The sequence below is a fragment of the Ovis aries genome, chromosome 18 (assembly GCF_016772045.2).
Source record: "Ovis aries strain OAR_USU_Benz2616 breed Rambouillet chromosome 18, ARS-UI_Ramb_v3.0, whole genome shotgun sequence".
NCBI classification, from domain to species: Eukaryota; Metazoa; Chordata; class Mammalia; order Artiodactyla; family Bovidae; genus Ovis; species Ovis aries.
In genome coordinates this window covers 53,858,772-53,886,313 of record NC_056071.1, presented here as the reverse complement: position 1 = coordinate 53,886,313, position 27,542 = coordinate 53,858,772, and the positions used below count along the sequence as shown (strand labels likewise).

The following is a 27,542-nucleotide window of genomic DNA, read 5'->3' as shown; positions in this document are numbered from 1 at the left end:
ATCTGTGTCAAAATCAAGTCCATGAGCCCCTGGTACTTGGAGCTTTCTGTTATACATCCTCCCCTGAGAAAGCCCAGTTAGATAATAGTTATGATGATGATGATAATTTTAGCAGATTTACATAATACCCCAGCATCTCATACTTTATTTATCTCGAGAGTTGAAATTAGAAAAGGAGCTTGGAACTGGGAAGAAGAGCTGAGCAGAGACAAAGAGTTTTAGAGCATCTTGTGGTTCAGTGTTTAAAAAAATCTTTGAACAGCAGAACCCTTTTTTCCAAGGAGGCACATATGCCAGAGCCTTAATACAGAAGAGATCGTAACAGTGATGCTCTGTCGGCATGGTTGCCCGAGCCTGCCTGCGCTGTCTGCCCTGGTGCAGGGTGGGGGCACCAGGGGTACCTTTACAGGACCCCAGAGAACCCAGCTTGAAAACCACTGGTTTTGTTCAACTCCCTCGTTTTGAGGCCCAGAGAGGTTGTGGTTTGGTCTAAGGTTGCAGAGCTGGGACAAGGCCTGGGAGTGCTCTTCGGCCCTGAGCCCTGTGGTTCTCTGTGCACCCCCACCCCCACCCCCAGGGTCAATTTCCTGCACCACCAGCTGAAGGGGGAGTACGAGGAGCTGCACACCCACACCAAGGAGCTGAAGACCTCACTGAACAGCTCACAGCTGGAGCTGAACCGCTGGCAGGCCCGGTTTGATAAACTGAAGGAGCAGCACCAGAACATGGACATCTCGCTGACCAAGCTGGACAACCACTGTGAGGTGAGGCCTGGGGCTGGGCGGCGGGGCCCCGGGACGCCAGAGCCAGTCCCCTGGGGTGACAGCCTTCCGGCTCAGCGGGGTCGAGATGGGTCCTCCTTGGCGCGTATGCTCTGAGGACATGTGTAAAGGTGGTCCAGAGGCCGAGAGGAGGCCAGAGCTGTCCGGGTGGGGAATGGACTCCTCGACTGGTCAGGATGCATGCAGAAGCACCATTGCATCTGACCGTTGCCTTTTGCAAAGGGTCGGAGCAGGTGCAGCGATACAGCCGCGTGCTGTGTTCCTCCTGCCCTCTTGGCTGTGTCCATGCTGCTCTTCCATTTCTTTTCATGTAGTAGCTGCACTCGTCTAGAGAAATGTCACAGGTTTTTCTTGTTTTTTTTTTTTTCCTGTGCTGGGGTTTGTCTGCCTGGCTCCTGATCCTGGGATGGTCAGGTTGGAGCTTACACAAGCATTCCCCCGGGTCTCAAAGGAGCAGAGCCCTGCCTTCTGGTGCTCTCGGGTGGAAAGTACTGTGTTCAGCAGCAGACCTCTCCCCGGGACAGTAAGACAGAGCCCTGCCTTCTGGTGCTCTCGGGTGGAAAGTACTGTGTTCAGCAGCAGACCTCTCCCCGGGACAGTAAGACAGAGTAGACAGGGCAGGGAGGCGTGGCCGGATCCCGCCCCAGCCCCGGGACGGCCAAGACAGCCAGGACCCCGGACACAGCTCCTCTTGCCCTTTGTTGAGAAACACTCCGGAGGGTCTTCTTTGAGCTCACGGTAGCCCTGCGGGGCATCGCAGATGAGGAAGCAGAAGCCAGGGTGCCAAGACACCCAAAGACACTCTGGGCTGGGACTGGGGCCTGTGGAGGAGGAGGGGGCCACAACACAGGCAGGCACTGTCCTAGGGAGCCCCGCCACCACGGGCTGTGCTTCAGGGTCTCCGTGGGGGCTTCAGGCCAGAGCCTGCTGCCACCCAGGCTGTCTGAAGCCAAAAAGCTGGTCGTCTTGCTGTACACCAACCGTCATAGACATACTCTGGAGCAAGAGCTCGCCGTCCTCAGCCCAAAACTCAAGTCCAGCCCCTAAACCTGTTCTATATGGCTGTGAACTCAGAATGATTTTTGCATTTTATAATGGTTGAGAAAGTAAAAAAAAAAATTTTGTGTGTGTGTGGCAAGTTCAAATGCTGTAACACTTAAATGTCTGTAAGTCAAGTTTTCTTGGAGGGCAGGCACACCTGTGCGTGTAGGTCTTGTCTCGCCTGTTGCAACAGCAGAGTTGAGTGGTTGCAACAAAGACCACCATCTGGCCTGGAAAGCCTGAAATATTTGCTCCCTGACTCTTTATAAGAGAAGCGTGCTGACCCTCAGCTAGAACGGAGTTGTCCCCTAGAAATAATGATGTGGCCACCAGAGGTAATTTAAAATCGTCAAGTTAGCCACATTTAAAAAGTGAAAGGAAGCAGGTGGGATTAATCCTAAGTAATATATTTTGTTCACACAGTATACCTAAAATATTATCATTTCCACATGTAACCACAAAAAGATCTCATTGATGAGATATTTCACATCCGGTTTTTAGTTAAGTCTTTAGGACCTGCTATATTCGCCCTGCTCGTCTTGGCGAGGACTGGCTATGTTGTTTTTGCTTGTTTTCCTGGCTATGTTTTAAGTGCTCAGCAGCCACGTGTTGCCCACAGCTGCCAGACTGGGCAGTGGCCCTTTGGGTCCTTTCAGATTATCACGAGTTGGATAATACTGAGATGGGTGTCTGTCTTTTTTTCCTTTTGGCTGTGCTGGGTCTTCTCTGGTGCTCTGGCTTTTCTCTAGTTGCAGTGAGCAGGGGCCGCTCTCCACCCACGGTGCTCGGGCTTCTCCCTGTGGTGGTTTCTCCTGCTGCGGAGCCCGGGCCCTAGGGCGTGCTGGCTCAGTAGTTGCAGCTCCCGGGGGTCTGAGTAGTTGCGACCCGCGGGCTCAGTTGCTCCACGGCATGTGGGATCCTCCCGGACCGGGGATCTACATTGGCAGGCGGACTCTTACCGCTGAGCCGCCAGGGAGGCCCGAGATGGACGTCTTGGTGCACGTGGCGTTTTCCTTCTTTCAGAAGCTGGACTCCCAGCAGCAGACTCATGGGGTCACACCGTTTTTAAGACTGTTGATCTGTATTTCAGCTGCTGTCCCGACTCAAGGGGAACTTGGAAGAAGAAAACCATCACCTCTTGAGCCAAATCCAGCTGTTGAGCCAGCAGAACCAGATGCTTCTAGAACAGAACCTGGAGAACAAGGAGCAGTACCACGAAGAACAGAAGCAATACATGTAAGGGACCCGGGTGATGGGGCGCCTGTCGACACCGGGATCCTGGCTTCCCCGTTCTGGGCCAGAACAGCCCCAGGGCCTGTCAGTGTCCTGAGGGCAAGGGCAGGCCAGCTTACCAGCCTGTCCTCCTCTCTCTTGCCCTGGAGTGGTTCTGGGTTTCTGCAGGTAGTGGCAGTTGGCTTTCATTAGCTTTTTAAAGGCACTGCCCACCGCCAGAAGCTTCTTACTCTGCTTTTGGAATTAAATGCACTTCTAAAAATACAAGTGTGCCACTGAGGAGTAGCTCAGGGAAAGAATTCACATCGAAGGCTGAGCAGGGCTCTTTGTCACTCATGTCTGTGTTTGGTGAGCGTCTGGAGGGTTGGTGACCAGTGTGCCACGGTATTTATTTCTCCCGGCTTTACATGGGCCCTACGAGGTGCACAGCAATCTGGTGAACGGGAACTGGTAGATATGAACTGATGGGATATGACTAGAGCTGTGTCCGTACCAGAGGAAGAGGAGCTTCAGGGAGATGGAGAAGGAGGAGATGGGGTTAGTGCTGCTGATACAGGACGGGGACCAGCAGGGCAGATGAGGGGATGTGGAGGTGGAGCATGGCAGGCGCCTGGGTGCAGGGAACCTGGAGGAGCCCCAGCAGAGGAGGTGCCGATGCCCGGCTCACAGGTCGGGATACACCAGGAAGTGCCACAGGATGCTGGTCCAGCCAGACCTAGGAAGCTGCCAGAGATGAGCTCAAGAGGCTTGGTACTGAGATGTGGTACAGACGTGAAGTAACACAGGATGGGTCCATGGATTCAGGGGGTTTCCACCGCTCTGCTGTGGTTGGACCATCCTTGCTGTGGGCAGGAGTGCCTGGCCAACTTGGGGAAGGTAGGAGACGGTTGTAGAGGGGCATGGTCTCGTCCCAGCTCTCAAGTGTCCTGAGGCTTGTTTGTTACCCTCCCGGTTTCATCTCCACGTTCCGAGGTGGCTCACCACCTACCAGAAAATGCTTTGCATCAAAAACCACACCATAATTTTGGGAGTAGAAACACCCGTTGCCTGAAGTTGGCCCTCTGTAATCCAGTGGATGATAATCGCTGCAGACGCCGGGCAGGTGCTAACTAGAAGAGGAGGCGCCTGGACCCCAGGGGGATGGTTGGATGACAGTTCTGCATTAGAGAGTGTCTGCGGAGGGCCAGGGGTTGGCAGGCTTCCCAGAGGCTGCTTCGAGCAGAGCAGAGCACTGTTCCGGGGGCTGGGAGGGGCCTGGGCCTGCTCTCTGACTTTGCCTGCAGCTGTGGGGGGCGGACCCAGCCACAGAACCCCTCCAGGCTTAAGGCCACGCGGCAGGGCTGTGAGGACAGAGGAACAGATCACAGGCATCGAGTCAAGGGGGCTGACTCAAACAGCGAGGGATTGGGGGTTGGTGGTCAGGACCCAGTGGTTCCAGAAGCTGCCTCTCTTCATGAGGAGCTCCCTTTGTGGGGGAACGCTTGGGAAAGTCCCCGGTTTGGGTGGAACCTTGGCAGCGCCTTGACAGAAACAATCCTGAGCCATTGCCTCTGGCCCAGAAGCCTCATTTTCCAGTGAGAAAACCGAGGGTCCGAGCTGTGAAGAGACCACCCAGGAGGTGAGAGGCTGGAGGGGACAGGAGTCGGTGACCCTGTGGGCAGTGCTGTATGGAGTCCGCCCGCGGGGCTCCCTGAGATAAAAGCATACCCTGCGAATCAGGACGGCCAGCGTCTCTCTCCCAGGAAGCAGAGGTGCTCTCTGGCAGCCCGAGGGTCAGGAAGTGTCTTTCTGGTCTTTTCTGCATTTTTTGGAATAGGAACTGGTTTCCAGCATGTACAAGCTGGGAGAGTTTGCTTCACGATCTTGAGTTTCTGGCTTCTCTGGGAAATGAGAAGATCCACCCCATCCCCCGACCCAGGTCTGCGTTCATTCCTGCTGCCGCTGCTAAGTCGCTCCAGTCGTGTCCGACTCTGTGCGACCCCATAGACAGCAGCCCACCAGGCTCCCCTGTCTCTGGGATTCTCCAGGCAAGAACACTGGAGTGGGTTGCCATTGCCTTCTCCAGCATCATTCCTACATGGCAGCAATCCCAGGTGGCTCACCATGCTTCAGGCCGCCCCGCCCTCCCTGGTCTTTCCAGGCTCACTGTGCTCCTCATCTTTTCTTTCTGGCCCCTGGAAGCTTTCAAGTTTGTCTCCACAAAAGTGTAATCAGAAACCCAATGTTGGAATGGGTCCGAGTCAGAGGTCTGCTTTTGCTAAGATGACTTTTTCCACCCTGATGCCCACCTAGCATCTGAGGGCACACTTCACCCCACCACCAAGGTCTGGTTGATATGCATGCCCACGAGCTGGCCCTGAGTGTGACCCTGGGGTGTCCCTTGTTCTGAATGACCAGGCCGGAAAGTCCTTGCTTCTGAGCTGGGTTTTCAGACGGTCAGGGGTTTGCTTCCTTGAGGTCACTCACAGCTGGATCCTGGGAGCTCGCAGGCCGCCTCAAGGCATTAGGACTTCCTGGGCCTGTATCCTGTGTTTCCATTCACATATTCCTGACTCAGTGCCCAGGGTGGCCCACGTGACGAGTGCTGGGCCACGTCCCAGGCCGACCTGAGTGACTTCATTTGTCTGACTTAAACCTGACTTGATGGTCTGTCCCCTCTCTCCACAGAGACAAATTAAATGCGTTACGGAGACACAAGGAAAAGCTGGAAGAAAAAATCATGGATCAGTACAAATTCTATGATCCTGCTCCAAAGAAGTGAGTTGACTTAAGCTTCAGGGGCTGAAACACAGAACAGCCGGCATTCCTTGTTCACGCTCAGGGCGGAAACAGTGGCTATCAGGAGCAGCCCGGTCTGTAGGGCCGGTGTCTTCCATGCTGGCAGGCCACCTCTGTGCACCTCCCTCCCACAGAGGGAAGAGTTTAGAATTTCTTTCAGCCCTGTGCTGGGTTGTAGGGCTGGCTCCGTCCCCCGAGGCTACTGGCCTCGTCCATCAAGCACCACTTCCCTGGGCCTGGCCTCCAGGAGTTGGGCCCTATAGATAGTCCTGGCCCAGCCCAGCCTTGATGTCAGAATTGCTGTGATCCCTAACGGCCTCTCTATTAAAGTCACAGAAGCACAGAGGTTCAGAACCTCAGTCTCAGCGTTCCCGGTGGCAGATGGAGACACTGAGGCCCAGATGCAGAAGTGGAGCGAGTTGTGTAAACACAGTTCAGTGCTGTTAGCGCAGGAGGAGAATCCGGACGTGGTTCTCTTTTCGATACAGCAGAAGCCTTCTCTGTTTCCTGTTAGCTACAACTTTTATCACTTACTTATTATATTCCCTGTTTTTCATTCACACGGCCCGCTCTTCACTGCCCTCTGCCACCACGCCCAGACTCCTGGGTGCCGGGAGTGGTCAGGGAATGCCAGCTTATTGTTAACACTTCCTGTGAACCTTAGCAGGGAATGAGGAGGAATGTGAAGCTGAAAATGGCATTTTGGCAGAAAAATGGCCACCTGATAGATCAGATTAGCAGAGCGCTTCTTTTATTTCACAGAGGTAATCAAGAGTTAATGAGCTGCTGCTGCTGCTAAGTCACTTCAGTCGTGTCTGACTCTATGTGACCCCATAGACGGCAGCCCACCAGGCTCCCTCATCCCTGGGATTCTCCAGGCAAGAACCCTGGAGTGGGTTGCCATTTCCTTCTCCAAGGTGGCTCAGTGGTAAAGAATCTGCCTGCCCATGCAGGAGATAGGGATTCGATCCCTGGTCAAGAAGATCCCCTGGAGAAGGAAATGGCAACCCACTCCAGTGTTCTTACCTGGGAAATCCCATGGACAGAGGAGCCTGGCAGGGGCAGTCCGTGGGGCCACAAAGAGTTGGACACAACTTAGCGACTAGACGACTTCCCTTATGGTCCAGTGCCTTCCAATACAAGGGTTGTGGGTTCAGTCCCTGGTTGGGAAGCTAAGATCCTACATACCTCCTGGCCAAAAATCCAGAACATAAACCACAGAAGCAATATTGCAACAAAGTCAAATAAAGGCTTTTAAAATGGTCCACATTTAAAAAAAAAAAAAAGGGGGGTTAATGGACACACTTGAAGTTCTGTTTTTGCAAGAGAGTAGTGTGGATTTCTGCACCCATACATGGTTCTGCCATCCCTGAGCTGTACCTGATTGAGAATTCCATTCTGTCTCCTGAGCCCCAAATACAGTGCCATTATTCTAAACCCATTACCGGCCACCTTCCCAGGCTGGTGATGGGGACACCAGCCCATGTTAGGACACTGTACCCAGCGACCTGCTGGAGCAGGCGGTGAGGGTTGACTGTGTCCTAAAAATCTACTTCTCATTAGGAAAAACCACTGGATTGGAGCCAAAGCCTTAGTCAAACTCATCAAACCAAAGAAAGAAGGTTCCAGAGAACGCTTGAAGTCAACCACAGACAGCCCTCCCCAGCAGCTGGAGTCCCCAGACCCGACCTTGCCATCTGCTTCTCAGCCGCTCAGATCTCAGCCCGAGAACCCCGAGTCCACCCCATCAGGCTCAAACTGCCCAGAAGAGCGTGATGCCCATAACGGGCCCCTGGGAAAAGGTAGGTGTGCTGACCTGGCTGGTGGAGGTGGGCCTAAGGGACGCTCTCACTGGACGGGGTAGAGGGAGGTGGCTTGTAGATGTGCCCATGTGTGTGTAAGAGCCTGAAAGGGGTGTGTTAATAGCCAGGAAAGTATGAACCCATGTCAGATAAGAAGCGTCACTAATCCTGTAGATGATGAGAGGCACTCGAGCCAAAAGTGGCCCTACAGGCACCAGAAGCAAGCTCAGTAGCATAGGCTTGGGGGTTTCCTTGTGCAGGTTAGAAATTTAGAGTAAGCTGTCTCTGTAGGGACATCCCAGGCACATTTCATGGGTAATAGGCACATATGAGATCTCAGCAAGTCCGTGTGTGGTTTCAGTCTTTTCTTAACTTGGAAAGGCAGGCAGGTTTTCTTCTCAGCCTGACCTGGCCTTCGGTCCTACCAGCCAGGCCGCTTGGCTTAATCTTTCCATGAAGACTGTCATGAGTTTGCCAGAGGTTCTGAAGCGGACTTCTCATTGAATATGCTTCATGTCATCAAATCTAAGAGGCTGTGAATTATAAACTGCACAATTACTTTACCTACCACTGGCAATCCAGTGATGCAGAACTTTACCACTTAGAACTTCTACCATGTTCTGGTTGACAAGCTCTTCTAAAGGACTTAATTAGATAGATTTTTGTTGTACACACATAAAAGGAAAATATAAACAAAATATATTGGTTGCCGCAGCAACAATTTTGTCACTGTTTCGTCTGGATCCCCCCTCCCCCCAGTGGTGACTCTAAGATACTGTGGGAGCTGCACCCTGATTTCAGTGATGTTAAGATTTGGGGGTGGGAGATGTACATCTTAGAACTGATTAAACACAGCTGTTACTTCAAACATTGTTCAGCTTCCCAATTTACTTTCAAATATCATTGCTCGGATTATTTATACCGAACCTACAGCCTGAGTAAATTTTTATGAAAGACACCAGGACTCTCTGAAGATCAGGCCTGTGCCTGAGACCCCCACGTTCTCAGGGGTAGGGGCTGACACTATAGCACTAACAGCCAGTGACAAGCCACCCTCTGCTGAGTGGGACATGCACAGGCCTTTCAGGAGGCTGCACTCACCACTTCAGGTCCTGTCTTGTCACTTTCAAATGCACAGAAGCAAGTGCTTTCACACATTGTTTGGGGACTAACGTTTGCACTCCCATTCTTCGCAGGAGGTCAGATTATGTAAAAGGCTCTTGTTCAGGTCAGTGATGATGAAACTTAACGTTTGTTTTCATCTAGACGGGTTCTCTGGCCTCTAGTGTTCATATTGGCTATTTAATTATTTTGACATTCATCACCTCAACTTGTATTAAAGTTGGCTTAATGAACTAGACCAGAGCAGGTTGCCATTTCCTCCTCCAGGGGATCTTCCCCACCCAGGGGTTGAACCCACATCTCCTGCATTGCAGGCAGATTCTTTACCACTGAGCCACCAGGGAAGTCCTCAGTTAACCATAATCAGCCCGATTGAGTCAGGGAAACATTCATGGGAAAAAATTGCTTGTACCAATCCATGAGTGAGCAAGTCAGCGATAATTATTAATAATAGCAGCCATTCACTGAATGCCTTTTTGGGGGCAGTCAGCACCTTTTTAATTTACTTTATCTCCCTCATTTAGTCCTAACTGCCCTGTGAGGTAGGCATGATTAATCGTCTCCCTTTCAGAGCTGAGAAAGCGAGGCTTAACAAGGTGAGACACTTGCTGCTGTAATAAGTGATGGAGCTTAGATTTGAACACAGGCCTATTAACCCTGGAATCTGAGCTCTTCGCCACCAAGTGCACATTCTGCAGTGAAAGCTGATCAAACATGTCGCCTAACAGAGATGTTAGGCATCCCCCCAACAGAGCTAAGGGCCCCAGTATCACGTCAGTCCCTTACCTGTGGTGTGAATATTGACCACCAGGTGGCGCTATGGAGGAAGAAACAATGGAGGTTCTGGTTCCAAATTTAATTCTAAGTCAGAAATTGTATGTATTGGTTATGTTTCTGTATGACCTGTTCAAAAAGTTAGACCAATTGTCTGCTCCAATAATTTTTATTTCTGATAAAAATTAGAAATAATTTAAAAGTCTTGTATTAGAAGAAAAAAAGTGAAAAAAAGTGAAGTCACTCAGTCGTGTCCAACTCTTTGCAACCCCGTGGACACCAGGCTCCTCCATCCATGGGATTTTCTAAGGAAGAGTACTGGAGAAAGGGTATAGTAATTCTTAGTGTTGAGGGCTTTGGAGTATGAAAAAGAGGTATTTCCATTATTTTTTTTAACTCATCCTGCCAAAAAAGATTATTCCAGATGTATAAGAATTATTGGTGAGTAATAGTCAGTAGACTGTTACATTACAGCAGGCCAGAAAAGTGTTGTTTCCAAGGTCTTTGAACAGGAATGAGAGTAACACATGAGCCAAATTGTCAAGGAGTCGGTCGTTAAAATGGATGAGTAAGAGAAGCTGGGTCCTAAATTAATGAACATTCTTATTTAATAATTTAACACATTGAAATTGAAAATCATTTAAGCCCTTGGCTCCTTGAGCAATATGTAATTCTCTTCACGTGCTGAGTAAAGTGTTGGCACTAAGATGCCGCTAAATTAATTAAATTGAGGCCGAGCATAAATGATTCACTGAGTCCTGATTCCAGTCTTGTCGTGGTTTTTGTTTCCATCTTTCCTGGGCTGGATTCTGATTTCCAAAGTACATTGAACTAATCTGGAGTTACGTGTTATTATTCATTTCATTTATTTGTTGTTGTTTTTTTTTTTTCTTTTTTCCTTTCTCTCTCGGGTTATCCTGGGGATAACGATTTAGCAACTCAGCGCAAAAAGAGTCCCTTTTTGAGAAGCAAAAGCAAGGACAAAGACAAGTCTCCAACGGCCCAGCCAGCTCTCTCTAAACGCCTGCGGTTCTGGTCTTCCTCTGACATCCCATCCTCTCCTAACGAGTCTCTCCCCTTTTCAGAAATTGGAGACTTCTAATCCTTTTCCTTTACCATGTGTCTTCATCGTGTATCCTCCTTCATTTCTGAAATTCAAACAAACGGAAAAAAAAACAAAAAACAAAAAAAGCAGTACCTAAAGGCCAGATGACCCCTAGCGGACCCCTCCTCCCAACCCCAATTCCAGGCCAGACTTTAAAGTAGCCAGCGTGGATTCTGATTTCAAAAGAGAAGATGAGTTGCCACACCCTCTGGACCGTTTCTCCAGCACAGCACAGTTGTAGGGGCGCCTCGGGACATCCGTGCCCAGGTCCTGGGGCCGGGATGTCCGTGCTGAGTAAGTCCAGTGGCCGTGTGCTGCCCCCCTTCGCGCCTGCAGGCTTTTTGTCAACGCTCGAGAATAAAGCAGAGCTGGTCAGTTGTCGCTATGCTTCCTAAAATATACAGCCTCTGTCAAGTGACTTTTTTTTTTTTCCTTAAGGCTTATCTTGAAGCAGCTAAATTTAAAACCGCCACCCTTTTCTCCTCTTTCTTTGTCAGAGCCCCGAGTTGATGGCTTTTGCCAAATAGGGTCCTTTCTAGAGGTGTTGTATCTTTTGAAGGATTTACTGAGCTCCGTTCAAGCGTTTTGAATAATTGCATTGATGATGCCCAGCCAGAGGCCAGCCCAGAATGAAGCTTTATGACTGTGCTGTCGTTCCCTGAACATCTCGGGTGCTGAAGTTAAAGCAGCAGTGGGCAGAAAGAGCATCAGCAGGCCAGTCACGCCCAGAGCAGCAGAAAGGCTGGTCGAGACAGGCCTTTAGCTACTGCAGTTTCTTTCTGTCTTCAGTCATTCTTGATCGATCTTCATGATTTTTGCCACCTCTGTCCATCACCTGTGTGGTCAGTGACATACTTCCCCTTGAACTGACCTACCATTTCCACTTAAATTTATCCTCAAAGGATAGATTATTACCTGTACTGTAAATGGAGAGCCAGTACCATTAAAAACAAGGTAACTATATAAAAAAAATAAGTCCACACGTATTGAAATGCTGAAGTTGGCTGATGTGGTACCGACTTCCTCTCTCCCTCGCCGCCTTGGGAACCCTGGACTGCTGTGGTCCCAGCCCCCCGTCCTCTGAGCTTGCTGCTGGAACGGTGCTGTTTCTCTGCTGTTTGTGCTAACTGTTTGGTCATCTCCACCTCCCCGCCACCCGCTCCTCCTCTTAACTTCACCTGTTGGATGTCTGCCCCATGCATCCCACCAGACTTGAATCTTGCTTCTCATCAAGGTTATCTTTCAGAATCCAAATTCTACCTTGATTTCGAGTCATGATAAGATGTAGGCGATTAAAACTTCACCGTGAATCCAGACTTGGAGTGGCCAAGGGGCCGGCAGGGTCAGGTCCATGGAAGAGGGGAGGGGAGGAGCCAGAGAGCCCAACAGTGGGCAAGGCTCTGGGTCTGCAGCCTTGGCGTGCCTGGAGTGAGACGCCATGGGAGACAGCATGGTCCTAATGCTCACAAGAACTCCAGCTGCATTCATTTCTGTCTCGTATTTGGAGAGCCCATCCCTATTCTTACTATGAGATAGGTGGAGGGTTGGGTTGTATAAAAATGTTTTTAAATAGGGTTTTACTTAACTTTGACAAGAGTATATCTTCATGGTAGAAAACTTCGAGATTGCAGAAAAGCATAAGACAGAAGATAAAAATCCTTCTGGTAGTCTCACCATGCAAACATCAAAGATCTCTTAAATTATTGTTAAGGTGACAACAAACTTTTTCCTGAGTTTATAAGTGAAGCCAGTTGGCAAGATGCACATCCTGGACCTTCAGAGCCTCAGGTCGCAGTGATCCTGAGCAGACATCTACCAGAATCTTTTTTATTTTAATTTCAGATTCAATTTTTACTGGAGAAAAGTTGCTTTACAATGTATTAGTTTCTACCGTACAGCAAAGTGAATTAGCTGTACGTATACACATATCCCCTCTTTTTTGGACTTTCTTCTGCCAGGATCTTTTTGCATCAGGGATTTGTATGATACGCAGTGCTAGGTGGCAGGCGTGCCCTGTAATTAATATGTTGGACTTCTACCAACAGTTTCTTTGTTCTCCTGAGTTTTTCCTTTATTGTCTCCCAGCCAAAATTCCAGGGCTTGCAGTATGGCCCATCAGTGAAGCTGGGGTCTCTGATACAGGCCTGTAGCCAGGGCCCTCCTGTTTAAACCACAGCCCAGATGCTCAGCCCAGATGCTCGGAGGTGGGGCGTGGGTAGGGGGCAACTCAGCTTTTCGTCCCTGTGGTCTGTGTGCCCTGCTGCCCTTGCTTCTAGGCCTCCGTGTGGTCGCCCAGCCTGAGCCCAGGATTCTGCTGCCCTGTCTCTCAATGTCCTTTTCTGCCCCAGGCCCTGGGGACCTAAAGCCAAAGCGAGGGTCCCCGCACCGAGGCAGCCTGGACCACAAGGACGCCTCTGCTGACCCAGCCGTGAAGCCCTGGCCCTTGGAGCTGGGCCCCCGGCCCTGTTCGACCTCAGCCATCACTACAACCCCTTCCAGCTCCAGCTCCATCTCCCGGCACCCAGGCCGCACCAAAGGTGAGTCATGGGCCTCTCCAGAAACAAGAGGGCTGAGCATCTGGGGTTCAGGGTCCTTCCTAAAGACCCCAGGCTCTCAGTGGGAGAAAAGGTCCCAGGCTGAGAGGTAGTGAGCAGGGTGGTTAAGTTGTGGGCAGGCTCTGGCATCATCCAGACATGAGTTCAGACTTCAGCCCCACCTGCCAGCTGGGTGGGTGACTCTGGACAGGTAAGAAGCCTGATTTCAAGCCACTGGAGGGGAAGCCCTGGGACCCACTCCCACCACCACCATGCAGAACTTGGTGGCACCAAGTAGATCTAGAAGGGAGGTAAGCCAGCATCTGGGCTAAAAGGAGGCATCCTCTCCAGCCCATCTTAGTAGAAGTCTGGAGGTTCCTTCTCTGTCGAGGATACACAAGAGGGTCTCTGAACCGGAGGTGGGTTGACAGAGTGGAAGGCAAGTTTCCCAAGTGAAAAACAAGGGGGTTGTAGGGAAGGATTTACAAACTGACGGTCTCCCAGGTTGCCAGTAGCTATGCATGTTCACACCTTTAGACATGAGATTAAAATATTGTCCCAGTCATCTGATCAACTTAAGAAGATCCCAGCTGAATATCTCCATCAGATCTTGCCGGGTGAAGCCCAGCGACACCTCTAGAGCCTCTAGTAGCAGAGACCAAAACCAGTGTGAGAGGCAACAGTGAGACATCATGGGAGTAAACAGACAAGCACGGAGATGGAAGTTTTACAATGCCCGTCATTAACGTAGTCAGAGATGAGCAAAGCTGTTGCACCCATGAAACAATAGGATGCTAAGAGGGGGGAAGTACTGGGAAATTTAAGATACCCAAACAGAGGAACAGATAAAGCTTAAAACCAAAAAAGACCTTTGGCTGATAATTTTAAAATAGGAGATATCCAAAGAAACAGCTAAAAGGACTGGAAGTAATTACCTCTGAGGTGTTAGAATTTGGAAAACAATAAGTGGTTGTTATTTTTCACAGTAATAGCACCCACTCTGCTCTTAAAACCAGGAGCTTACACAACCTTGGTTTGACAAGCAAAGACAGACAGGGTCCCTGCCCTTGTCCCGGTTGCTTATAAGTAGGAAGCCCCACCTCCTTAGGGGAGGTGAGTGGGGTGGACACAGAAAAGGTGGGCAGCCTCTCCCCACTGCTGGCAGTCACTTAACTGTTGGGCATCAGTGGAGCTGTGCCGTGAGCTGTCTGGGAGAGCCATGCCCTGAGCCCGTGTGGCAAGGGTGTCAGTTTTCCACAGCCATCAGTCCCCCTTGGTTTCTGGGGCTCTGAGGTGCAGAGGCCCTGCCTGGTCCTGGGGAAGAGCTGGGAACACCATCTCCCCTCAGGGTTTTGGGGGTCTCTGTGGTTCAAGATCCCCTGGGCTGACCCACAGGCTATCTCAGCCTGCATCCCATCGGAGCCCAAGCCTGGAATCATCCTGGAATCTCACTGGCCTGCAGAGCGAGCACAAGGGCCTGTCACCAATGGTGGCCCCGGACTGCCCTCAGCAATTCTTTGGCAGCCTGGCTCTCACATTCTGGGCAGTCACTGCGGATGGCCGTGTAGCCATCATCAAAGTGGAAACTGCCCTCCCCCACCCCCCGGGACCAGGATTTCTCTAAGTAAATCTAGTTCCTTTTTAGAGTAGAGTGTAATAATCAAGATCTGGGCATGACAGTTGTCATTGCTTCTGCACCCTTTCAGTAAAGAAATTCTTTTTTTCCAGTTCTATTTTAGTCTTACAGGGGTTTGTTTTTGCTTCGATTTCATGTGTGTGTCCTTTTCTTACACAGACGTCTTCTCTCTCAAAACATTTACGTATATTTCCTGAAAATATGCAGTAATGGTTAAAACTTTTAATACTGATACTGCTACTAACAAAATCACCAAGTGATGTTTATTTCCTTTGTAATTCTTCTAGTGCTTAATTCACTGAAATTTTTCTTTTATGGTTTATGTTAGTGGGTTCATACACACTAAGGTTTATTTGTTTCTGTCTTCAATTGTAGAGTTTTTTCTTTTTCAAATTCTGTTTTTTAATACATAAAATATTTACATAATTTAAACCTAAGTTACATAAAAAGGCATGCTTAGATTTCTAAGCCTCATGTCTCTCCCTTTCCCCTCCATTACATTCCAAAATCACCTTAGAGATAACCTTTTTTTTAGCTCCTTATTTATATTTTGTGTTTCTTTTTGCAAAAAATAATAAAAATATTGCATCTTGGAATTTTTTTTACTTAGACATATATCATGGAGATCTTTCTCATTCTTTGTATAAGCACACAATAATTAAAATGTTGATATGACGATATTCAACCAACCAGTCCCCAGAACTGATTCCTAGAATTAGGATTGCTGGGTCAAAAGGCAAATACAAATATACTTCTCCTAAATACAATTCCATATTTTTAAAGGTTCTTCAGAAAATTCTGATAATTAGCCAGGTTTAATGAGCCTACATGTCACTAGCCATATTTTACTATTGTAATCAAGGCAGCAAGTTTTAATTAAGCCGCTACTTTGAGTTGGGCATTAGGTTGTTTAGTCGCTAAGTCATGTCTGACTCTTTTTGTGACCCCATGGACTGTGGCCCGCCAGGCTCCTCAGTGCATGGGATTTCCCAGGCGAGTTCACTGGTGTGGGTTGCCAATTTCCTTCTCCAGGGGATCTTCCCGACTCAGGGATCAAACCTGTGTCTCCTGCATTGGCAGGCGCTGTCTTTACTACTGAGCCACCAGGGAAGCCCATTGGACATTAAGGGAGAACACGAAAAGCAGGATTCTCCTGCCTTCAGTGAATTAAAGAAAGGAGTCCTGCTGTCATCTCCCGGGAGACAGAACCTGTAGAGGAAGCCATTAGATCAAACCTAACTTCAGTTTATTGGAGCATAGTTGGTTTACAGTGTTGTGTTTGTCAGTTTCTGCAGCGCATCAGAATGAATCAGTTATACATACATTCATTCTCTTTTAGATTCTTTTCCCAAATCGACCATTACAGAGTATTAAGAGTTCCCTGTGCGATACAGTAGGTCCTTAGTAGTTATCCAGTCATTTATAGTAGTGTGAAGGTCATACCTAACTTTGAGTGTCTCTCACTACCAGAATTTTTATAATTGGAGTCAGGAGTGGGTTGGAAACCTTTTGCCACTTTGGAGGGACCCAGGGTCTACTGTCGGAAAGAAACTCGCAAGTCCGAGGCACAGGGCATTTGAGTTCCTCTCGGAGAGAGCCGTGGATGGCTGGCCTGTGCTTCCAGGTCTATTTCTGGAGCTGCCAGGGCAGGGCTATCTCCAGGGAGTCGGCCTCTCCCATCAGGTGCTGGAATCTTTCCTTTGCCCTCCTCCTATGACCCAAAGGCAGTGTGGCCCCCAGACCAGAACTGCCAGCATGGCCTGGCCTTGGAGGTTGGGAAGTGGTCCCCAGGGCCCTAAATATACAGCTCCTTTTGCTGTGTTATCCTTAGGCCAGATCACTGCTTTAGCCTTGAAGCCCCAGTCACTGCACAGGTGGAAAGGGGATTTAAAGTTAAATAGGAGTCAGGAGTATGAGGCTTATGCCAGCAGGAGGCACAGAAGAGGCCAGGTCCACACCCCCCTCCCTCACCCGGAGAGCCAAGGGCTGCCACGACCAACCCAGGTGCCAGGCAAGGTTCAGAGGTGGCCATCTGGCAGAGGGCCTGAGTTTCCCCATGGATGTTCCGGAACCCCTGACTCATTGTCCTGTTTTCACCACAGGTTATAATTCCGACGACAGTCTCTGCGAGCCGTCCTTGGAGCTCGAGTTCCTTCACCCCAGGCAGTACGGTGAGTGGTCAGTGCGACACGCCCTTCCACCTGGATTCTCAGTCTTGTTCTCATCAATAGTGCTTCTCCCTCAAGCTAAGTCCTGCGCAGAAGTCCAATACACAAAACAGATGAAAATGGAGTTGTTGTATGAAGTGGGGATGGGTCCACACTCCGTCCAAGCTCCTTCCTTCCCCTCCCCAGGGGCCTGAGCATCTGACTTCCGCTTATATACCTCCAATGACGAGGAACGCACTGCTTAGGAAGCATCCCACTTCTGGAGACTTTAATTTCCCTTGCCTTAAAGCACCCCTCATGTTTGCCAGGATGTTCCAGTAACCCACACAGGGAGCACTGACTTCAGGAGGATCTCTTGCCACCCTCACTCACAGAATGGCTCCAAGTTACATTTAGTCTTAGAAACTGTTGAAAGTACTTGCCATTTGAGTTAGGCATATTGTAAATTTCTGCGGAAGGGAAACCAAAATTATACTTTCTCAAAAAAATTAAAAGTGGATTAGTTTTTTTTTTTTTAATTTTGCAAAACAGAAGTCATAGGAAGGTTTGAAGATAATTCTTAAAAAAACTCAAAATTTACATTTATTTCAGTTTACTTCTGATCAACAGTGTGTGGGAACTAGCTAGCATCTCTTAAAAATTTTATGATACAGATACAGATGTTCCCAGTTTACAAGCTCTGTGGTGACACAGGTTGACACAAGGAGCCCTTAGGTGTTTGCACCGAGTGGTGGGCAACACAATAGCAAGGATCTCCTGCAACGTTGGGTAAACTGGAGTAGCCTGATTTATGCTTGTCAGCTGACCAGAAGGGTTTTCTTCCTAAGTATTTGATTCCTTGAGCTTCTCTTATCAGGAAAAAGAAGGGAAAGGGATTTTCGATGCAACACTTAGATGAAAGTGCTTTTGGGTCCCATTGATTTGTATCACAGTTTTCTTTAATGAAACTTAATTTGCTTTCTACAGAGGGATGTGCATTTTTAAATTTCAAAAATTCCCTTCTCAACAAGAGGACTTATTTTGCTTTTATACCATGCACCAAAAAACCGTGTATTTTTTGGCTTGTCCCCAAATGCGGTTTGCTAGTAAGTGTTTTCCAGATGCATGCTATTTGCAGCGAACACATCAGCACTTGGGAACTAGGTGCCCTAAAGACCCAGAAGAACAAGAGCAAACTTGCAGGCGGTGGGGGGAGGTGGCTTGTAAGCAGCGTGTCTTCGTTTTCAGTGCGCTCAACACTAGCTGTGTGCTGGGAGGATGTAGAGATGACAGAAACACGGCCTGTCCCCTGGGGGTTCGCCGTCCAGCAGGACAAACAATGATACAGGGCAGGCTGATAAGAGCGATGGTGCCCGGTACAACCAGCGGAGGAGACCCAGAGGGGTGGCCTACAGGACTTGAAGGCACAGCCTGCCCTTGGCAGGGCAGGGGGACACCGTCCCTGGTCCTGGCACTCAGTCTCTGATCCAAGAGCCACCACAGACACGCTCAGTGCAGACAGCAGCCCCAAGGCCTGGTTCCCTCCAGCACTCGTCACCATAAAGGTCACTCCGGGGCAGATGTGAATTTGAGACAGATGGGCTGAAGGACAGCAGACAGCTGGGAAAAGCGAGTGCTCCCTGTCCTGCTGAGGGTCCCAGCTCCTCCTCCCGGGATCAGGGAGCTGAGGTTGCATACATGTACGCGCGTGAACACACACCACCATTTCCTGGCTCCCGCCCTCACCGAGCTGCACTGTCACCTAGGCAGGAGATTTCACACATGTTCCAGGAAGATCTGTGCAGGAATAGGGGTGAGGACCTGCACCCAACCCTTGGCTCACCTGGAGCAGCCCTTTTTTCATCTGCTTTTTCAGTTCTGCATGAGAGTTTCTTCGTTAACAAAATTGTTTGGAGCCACAGCCCTAGACCTAACTTTAAAAAAACAAAAATCTTCACACTGTTTTTTCTGGACGCCCATACCTGGCACTCAAGGAAGTTAGCCACCCTCATGGGAGAACACGGGATGTCCTGAAACCCATCCTTCCGGGGCATACTCAGCTCCACTTCTGCAGAGTGACTTTGTTCCAGAATTTTTCTCAGATCAGATGGTTCGGTCCAGGCTAGACCTGGTCACGGGCCTTTAGATCGAATGCTGGCATTGCCTTTCAGCGTCCCAGCCGGGGAGCTTGGAGAGCAGTAGAAACGCGCCCAGTGTCAGCTCACCTCTTAACCGCAAAGGTGAGCCGGCCCTCCTCCTGGGCACTTGGCAGTGTCTGTGGGTCTTTGTGTTTATATTATATTTGTAATTTTTAAAATACAGTTCCCCAAGATCTTCCATGCATTCGATATTAATTGCATTCCAAGGCCACCTCACGTGGTTTCAAGTGCAGGCTGAGAGCGTAAATGGATTTTAGTTCCAATCCCTTCACCCCCACTGACAGTCTGGGCACCTCGGCGAGTCAGCCACCCTCTGAATCTGAGTGACTTCATCTTTAGAAGGGGGATCGTGACACTAGTTCCGTTCCACGGTGGGCAGAGAACAGAGTGGCTTTGAGTCTCGGGTTTTTTAAAGTTGATTTTATAGTGCAAAATATAGTCTGTCTTAATGAATGTTTCCTGTACGTCTGAAAAGAATGTGTTTGCTGTCCCGGGACCATAAACTCTTACACAGATTTTTTTCACTTCTTGGTATCCATGTGACCGTCTGACATACAGCAAGTGCTCAGTAAAGCTTTTAAATATATGAATGGATGAGAGCTAATGAGTGTGGTGAAAGTCGCTCAGTCGTGTCCAGCTCTTTGCAACCCCATGGACTATGAAGTCCATGGAATTCTCCTGGCCAGAATGCTGGAGTGGGTAGCTGTTCCCTTCTCCAAGGGATCTTCCCAACCCAGGGATCGAACCCAGGTCTCCCGCATGGCAGGTGGATTCTTTACCAGCTGAGCCACCAGGGACCTTAGCACTACTAACAGTATGAACTTTAGCAGAAACTTTCCACGTTTATCTCAAACTATTTTGTTCCAAATTCTAAGCATCCCAGAGTATGGGATGCTTAGCACATACTGTTAGTAGTGCTAAGCCTGGGAGAAGTGTGCCCCAGATTCTCTGGCAGGGTTCTCGGGCAGGATTCTCATCTAGGTGAGCAGCAGGCAGCACGGAGCCCACTGGAGGCAGAGGCGGTCTGATGTGTGCTCTGTGTCGTGACTCCAGGTTCCTCTGACCAGCTCCACGGCAGGTCCGAGAGCTTCAGCAGCGAAGACCTGATCCCCAGCAGGGACACAGCCACTCTGCCACGGGATGCCAGCACCCCGGGGCGCCCCGCCCTCGGCCGCCATGAGTACCCCCCACCACGGAACGGGCCTCTCCCCCAGGAGGGTGTCCAGAAGAGGAGCACGGCCCAGCCCCATGGTGGGGTGCGGCCCTGCTCCACCTCCCCAAGCAGCGAGATGGTCACCCTGGAGGAGTTCCTGGAGGAGAGCAACCGGGACTCCCCGTCCCCCGTGAGTGGCCCTGGGGCTCAAAGGGACACAGCGGGTCCGTCATCCCTCGCACACTCCCTGGATTGGGATAGCAGGCAGAAACTGGCAGCAGAGATACAGGGATGGAGCAGGGGGCAGCTTAGATGTGGGGCTCCTTAGATGGGGAGGAAGCCCACGAGCCTGCAGGTCCCGGTGCTGGCAGCCAGCCCCAGACCTCGGAGGCTGTTTGCTCCATCTGTGGAGGGAGTGGGCAGAGCCTGGTGCTGGCATGGAGGGCGGGGATGGTGTGTGCCCACTGCTGCGAGCTTGAGAGATGTGCCCAGCACGCATTCTGGGCTTGGCATCTCAACCAGGTTTTGAGGCAGAGCTCTGTGTGCCCACTTCCCCTGAGCCCTCACCAGCGGAGATCAGTTTCTTCTATAAAGAGCCAGAGAGTAAATATTTGAGGCTTCCCTGGCAGGACGGTCTCTGTTGCAGCCTCTCGACACTGCCATTTTAGTAGGGAAGCAGCTCTAGACCATCTGTCAATGAGTCGGCATGGCTGTGTTCCAAGAAAACTTGACTTATGGACATAGACGTTTGAATTTCATGCAGTTGTCTCGTGTCCCAAATGATTGTTCTTTAAGAAAAAGTTTTTTCCAATCATTTTAAAAGTATAAAAACTATTCTTAGCTCACAGGCCATACAAAAAGGGGCCGCACACTGGACCTGGCCCACAGCTCTGGTTTGCTAACCTCTCTTCTGCAGATCTAACCCCAGACACCCCCATTATTAGGATTCCCTCCCATGTCACCTTTTCAGTGTCTCCATTTAGCTTTTCTGAAGCTGCACATCTGTTTTTTCACATGTATATATGTGCATAATCAGTTGTGTCTGACTCTTTGCAACCCTATGGGACTGTAGCCCGCCAGGCTCCTCTGTCCATGGGATTTTCCCAGCAAGAATACTGGAGTGGGTTGCCATTTCTTTTAATATATGCTGTCTAAATTCAGTCCCATGAGCGACTGGGTTACTAAACAGATGGCTTATATACTGTCTTCTTGTTTAGTCACTAAGTCACGTCTTACTCTTTGCAACCCATGGACTGCAGCACACCAGGCTTCCCTGTCCTTTACTATCTCCCGGAGTTTGCTCAAACTCACATCCATTGAGTCGGTGATGCCATCCAACCATCTCATCCTCTGTCGCCCCTTTCTCCTCTTGCCCTCAATGTTTCCCAGCATCAGGGTCTTTTCCATAATTGAGATCTTTTAAGGTTTAGTGCTTCAGTGATGGCATCTCATTTCCCTTAAATAAATACAGTTGAACTTTCTGTAGCCACATGGTAAACTCTGTGACCCACATTAATGCGTCACATTGACACAGAGAACACAAAATATTTGTCTTGGAGATATTTATTGAGCAGCTACTGTGTCTTAGGCAATATGTATGTTGCCTGCTCTTAGAAAACAAAGCAAATGGGCCAGTTTTTATAGCATACTTGCTAGATGCTTGGTCTTGTGGTTGGTGCCAAAGAATTATAAAACATGGCCCCTCCCCTCTCTTCATGTATTTGTCTATCAAACACTTACTGTGGGCTAGAATCTAGGGAAACCAAGCTGAGAAGGATCAAAACCTTGCCCTCCAGAAGTTTATGGTCTTGATGCAGTGGCTGTTAAACTCTGGCGTTCATCAGACTCGCCTGACAGGACACAGGCTGGACCCCAGGGATTCTGAGATTTTTGCATCTCTGCCGAGTTCCCAGATGGTGCTGTCACTGTCACTGAGGGTCCAGGCATCACAGGCTGAGGACCACGGGCCTGATGGAGCAAACGAGAAAAGTCCAGAAATCGAGGGTGCCTGCAATTGGATGGCTCTTCTCCTCAATCCATTTCTGATCATGTGCCTGTCCCAGTGGGTTTCCTATCCCCGGGCAGATCTCAGGGGTCAGGTCCCCTTGCTCACAAGGGGCACGGCCCCTCCGCACTCAGCTTAGACCTAACAGACACTGTCGCTCAGGCCACTATCAGCACATGTCCTTTTCAGGCTAAATGAGCCCAAAGCTGTCTCACTGCAACAGTCTCTGTTGGCAGCTGATGCTCAGCCTTTGAGAGCCACCTCCTTCCCCCTCCATGGGCCCAGGTGCTCACCCCACGAGCCCCACCTGACACTTCCATCCTCCCCCGATCAGGCCTAGAGAAGCCACCCACGCCTCCACTCCCCGAGTACTGGTGGTGCTGGGAGAGCAGAGTCACACAATGGGCTCCCTGGGTGGCCTCCTGAAAGTGCGGATGAAGAGGCTAATTAGAAGCATGCAGAAAGGGGCCAGAAGGTACAGCAGACAGCTCCAGAGTCAGACAGCCATGGGTTCTAATCCTCAGTCTGCCCTTCTTCAGATGCCTAATCTTTGTGACCTCAGTGTTCTTACATATTTGTTGTTGTTTAGTCGCAAAGTCGTGTCCAACTCTTTGCCTCCCCATAGCCTGTAGCCTGCCAGGCTCCTCTGTCCATGGGGTTTCCCAGGCAAGAATGCTGGAGTGGATTGCGATTTCCTACTCCAGGGCATCCTCCCGAGCCAAGGATCAAACCTACGTCGCCCACATTGGCAGGCGGATTCTTCACCACTCACTGAACTACCTGGGAAGTCCTTTCTTAGATATTAAGTGATGTTTTAATACAACCTTAAACAACTCTTGCACAAGGTTGCTTTCAAATTTAAGTTTTTTGGATTACACCCCTGGTTCCTAGCACGGTGCCTGACATGTGGAAAGTACTTGATAAATGGTTCTTGTCCATATTGATGACCCAGGTTCTTATTGCACACACACACCCAAGAGTAAGGCTTCAAGCTAACATGAAACAGCAGTGTGTGCCTCTGTCAAGTTGAGCATCCAAATGTTTTGAGGGGCCAGGAGTTGTTGGCAGGTGGTTCCCGAGCTGCTGACCCATCCTGCAGGCTGACTCCCCCTGACAGGTCCCAGCCGGCTGGGGTCTGATTCTAGCAGCTCTCAGCCCTGACCTTTCCCCTGCTCCATCCCCAGCCTCGGGAGAAACCTCTAGCTGGGCTCCTTGAGGCTGGGAGGTGCTGGCAGAAGGCTGAAGTTGACCTGAACAGGCCCACCGAGCTTGTTGGCTCCGGGGGCTCCGCCTGCCCCCAGGATGGTGACAGAGGACACTGGTTCCTGGCCGGGGGAAGCCCAGCCAGGTGGTGGCTGCACAGGGGAAAGTCTGGAGGGCTGGGCCGCCTCTGCCTTCTCCTGGGCCTTTCTGGTTCCCTCTGCCCCTTGTGCCTGCCTCTCCCCTTCCTAAAATCAGGAGAAAGATCTGAGAGGCAGTGAGGATGCTGTGTGTGGTTGGTTCTGGCTTCTGCGGAGCTGGCCTTGTCTTCCTCTCTGTGGCCCACTGGAAGGTGCTTGCAGCGTGTCTGAGCCTGGTGGGCTGACAAAGAAGGTCCAGTCCTGCCCATCAGCTTTCCGCCACCTGGTAGAAAAGGAGACCCAGGTCGAAACGGTTGTCCTGATCCTTTCATAAAACGGATGAGCTTTGTGGGAAGTCATTTCCTCTCTGAATCGGCTTTCTTGCTTGTGAAGTTGAGTGGTACCTGGGTCGGCTCCCTAATGATCCTCATTTCGCGTTGACCCCCACCTCCGCACCTGACCAGGTCAGTGTGTGCAGTGGGGACATTAGTCCCTCAACAGGTCAAGCAAGGAACTTCAGTCCCGGCCGTGTGGGCAGCCCAGGGGACATCCTGGGTGGGAGGAGGGACCTCCAAGTCACACACCCTCACCCCCTGCCCCTGGACTCATTCAGTTCTTCTCTTGCCTGCAGGATGCTCCCAGTTGCCGGGATGACCTGCTGAGTGATTACTTCAGAAAGGCCAGTGATCTCCCGTCCATTGGAGGCCAGCCAGGCCCACCGCCCAGGAAAGAAGGGGCCAAGATGCCCACCAGCTTTGTGGCCCCCACCATCAAGATGCCTATCTGCACCTCCGAGGGAAAGCCGCTGAAGCCTGGGCAGTATGTAAAGCCGAACTTCAGAGCCGCTGAGGCCGAGGCCATGCCCAGTGTCCCCCAGAGGCAGGCCCAGCCACCCCAGAGCCTGTCCCTGGGCAGAGCCCGGCAGGCCACGATGCCCCCTGCTTCCCACACGCCGGCCAGCCGGAGTGCATCCCTAAACCGGGCCTTCAGCCTGGCCTCCGCTGACCTCCTCCGGGCCAGCGGGCCGGAGGCCTGCAAACAGGAGCTGGGGGGTCCTGAAGCCTCGGGGGTCAGAGACCCAGGCAGCCACAACCTGCAGAGCTCCACCCCCCCTGGCTGCCATGGCCTGGCCCGCGAGCGGACCCCGCTTGCGGGAAAGGCTGGCGGCTCCTGTCAGGGCCCCAGCCCCCGAAGCCGGCCGCTGGACCTGCGGCGCTTCTCACTGGCTCCCCCGAAGGAGGAGAGGCCGGCCCCCCTGCAGCAGTCCGCAACATCCCCAGCCATTGCCACTGGAGGCGGCGGCGGCGGCGGCGGCAGCGGCAGCAGTTCGCAGCTCCAGCACTTCTCACCCGCTGCAGCCCCGGCCGCCAGGACTAAGCCCCAAGGCCCCCTGCACCCGGGGGAGTTGGCCACCATGCCCCCCGTCCGAGGGGGGCTCGGCCCCTCAGAAGGGGACGGGGTCCCAGGGCAGGGCCACAGCGAGGGCCTCCCAGCAAAGGTCCCAGGCAGGTCTCCGGACCTGGCGCCCCAGGGCAGTCGGACCCAAGAGGACTTCGGGCGTGGGAGCAGCTCCAAGAGCACGCCAGCGTCCCCTGAGCCTGGTGGCGACCAGCAGACGGTGTGGTACGAGTATGGCTGCGTGTGACCTGGCTCCTGGATCGCACCTGCTGATCACCACGGCCTTTTCCCTGTCTGCCTGCGGCGCCAGGAATGGGTTTGAGAAGGAAGAGAGGGTTCCCGTGAGTGTCTTCTGTTCTGTTGCTAAAAATGCTGTGCCAAGCCCTGAGAGGGTTGAGCCCCGCTGGTATGCAGCCTGTCTTCTGTATCTGTAGCCTCCAGCAACCGGTATCTTTTGAACAAATCCACTTTGCCATGGGGACACTCAGAACGCAGTGACAAGGCAGCCCCTGAAGCAGACACTATTTGAGCACGCCCCTGTAGAACACTTTTGTTTGCAACTTGCTGACCTCCACTGAAGCACGTGTGTATGTGGGCGTGTGTACACACATGTACACACATTCCCAGGGCTGAGCGCTGGTGGGTCTGGAAACTCTATTCCCCAAAGCTGTTTGATCCCAGGAGAAGCCCCCCCTGGCCAAACTACAAAAATCTGGAGGCCGTGGGTGGACCCCAGAGGCAGGCTTGCTGTCATGCCATTGTTGGGGTCCTGAGCGCTTCCCTTCACCCCAGAGCCAACGCGGCTCTCCAGGCAGGCGGGGGTGGCTTCAGGCATTTGCCTTCCCTGCTGGAGCCAGCTCCTGAGCTCTACAGGGTGGGGTCCTGGGCCATTATAGCCACCTGCCTTCCCTGGCTCACTTTTCTACAAACACTGGATCTGCTGGTCCTGGCGGGAGGGGCAGGGAGAAACCCCCGCCCCAGTCCCCCACCCAGCAAGTGTATATAGTGTAAAGAGGGGAGGCGTGTGCAGCAGTGATGCACCTCAATTTATACCGTGGCTGCAGCGCCCTGACCTCCCCATCTCAGGTGAGATGTTGATTTATTATTTCTGAGTAAACTTCTCATGGTAGAAACCAAATTTCCTTTAATATATTACCTATGTATGTACACACTCATGTGAAATGTATGTACTTTGAGGGGAATCTATTTATGTTCCGTTGGGAGTCATTCTTTCCTATCGGGAATCTCACCTGCTGCTTTGTCTCTTTGGTCAGATTCCTGGCTCGTTTTGTTTCCTGTTGTTTAGTAAAGGTGCTTTTCCTGGGATGTACTAAACGTGGTGATTTTTTTTTTTCCCCTTTAGATTCAATATACTGAGAAAAAAATGGGAAGTTAAGATCGCTTTTCAGAGTGCTTCAGGTTGTGTATTAAAAAGCCATTCATTCTGGAACACAGGACAGGATTGTAATAAAAGGACATGGACCAGTACTGAGTCCTGGTTTCCCTCACCATTCATCATAGCATCATCGGCCAGGCGCTGGGAGCTCAGGCTTCCTGCCTTAGCACTGGCCACTGGAATCCACAGCTCCTTTGGACACTAGGTCAGAGAATGTAGACAGCAAGGTTTTTCTCTTTACGGCAGCCTTTTTTTTTCCCAGACTTGAATTTTATTTTTACTTGGCGTAAATTGAATCCTGTTTTGATATGGGATTTGTGTCTGGCAGGAGCTCAGCTTACAAGGGTCCTTTGGATGTTCCCAAAGCTACCTAACGAGAAAGTATCAGACCTTCAGTTTAGACCTTTGGAGGCCTCAGATCAGGTGCTTAAATCAGATGGATGGATGTGAGGGGGTGGGGGCAGGGGAGAGGGTTGGCGGAAGTCAGAAGGAAGGAAGGCGTATAAATATCCATATATCAAAATCTTTCTTCCAGATTTCTGTCCAGCTGCTGCCTCGGTGTCTCCTTTCCTTTTTCACCAGACTTCTTTAAGAGGATCTCCTCTCAGGACTTCCCCAGCGGTCCAGTAGTTAAGACTCCTAGCGTCCAATGCAGGGGCCGCAGGTTCGATCCCTGTTCAGGGAACTAAGAACCCACATGCCTCTTGGTGTAGCCAAAAAATAAAATTAGGCAAAGGGTCTCCTCTTACCTCTCTGCCCATTCTTCCCCCAGCCTCTGTGATCTGTGCATCTGACCACTCAGCGGAGCTCCCTCTAGCATATGAAAAGCGGCCACCTTGCAGGCTTCATGCCGTGTGGCCTGTGCAGGTTTTGACACCTGGCCAATCACCCCTTGGAATCCTCGCTCTCTGTCTCCCAATTCTCCCCACTGTGGTATGGCTCTTCAGCGCTGACTTGCCAGCCCATCATTCATTTACTTATTCCTTCCACAGAGGTTCATCGGAAGCTTCCTGTGTGCCAAGTCCTAGGCTCTGCCTTCCAGACCTCTTCCCCCTTGAACCTCTGCAGAGCTGGCCCCCTGCCCCACTCCAAGCGCTGACTGCCCCTCAGAGCCCCCGCCTGGACACCAGGCTTCCT

General features: G+C 50.9%; 1 protein-coding gene across 3 annotated transcripts in view; it reads left to right on the top strand.

Moving 5' to 3' along the window:
* Positions 1-26,335, top strand: part of CCDC88C (coiled-coil domain containing 88C) — a 145,440-nt gene extending 119,105 nt beyond the window's left edge. For all 3 annotated transcript variants that reach the window (XM_027957328.3, XM_042235379.2, XM_042235380.2), the window contains 8 exons: positions 578-764; positions 2,914-3,059; positions 5,724-5,813; positions 7,398-7,636; positions 12,986-13,174; positions 16,910-16,978; positions 20,167-20,456; positions 24,243-26,335. In XM_027957328.3, the coding sequence (XP_027813129.1) occupies positions 578-764; positions 2,914-3,059; positions 5,724-5,813; positions 7,398-7,636; positions 12,986-13,174; positions 16,910-16,978; positions 20,167-20,456; positions 24,243-25,256 (2,224 nt within the window). In that variant the 3' untranslated portion in view covers positions 25,257-26,335. The remainder of the gene's footprint in view (positions 1-577; positions 765-2,913; positions 3,060-5,723; positions 5,814-7,397; positions 7,637-12,985; positions 13,175-16,909; positions 16,979-20,166; positions 20,457-24,242) is intronic.
* Positions 26,336-27,542: the final 1,207 nt, after the last annotated feature.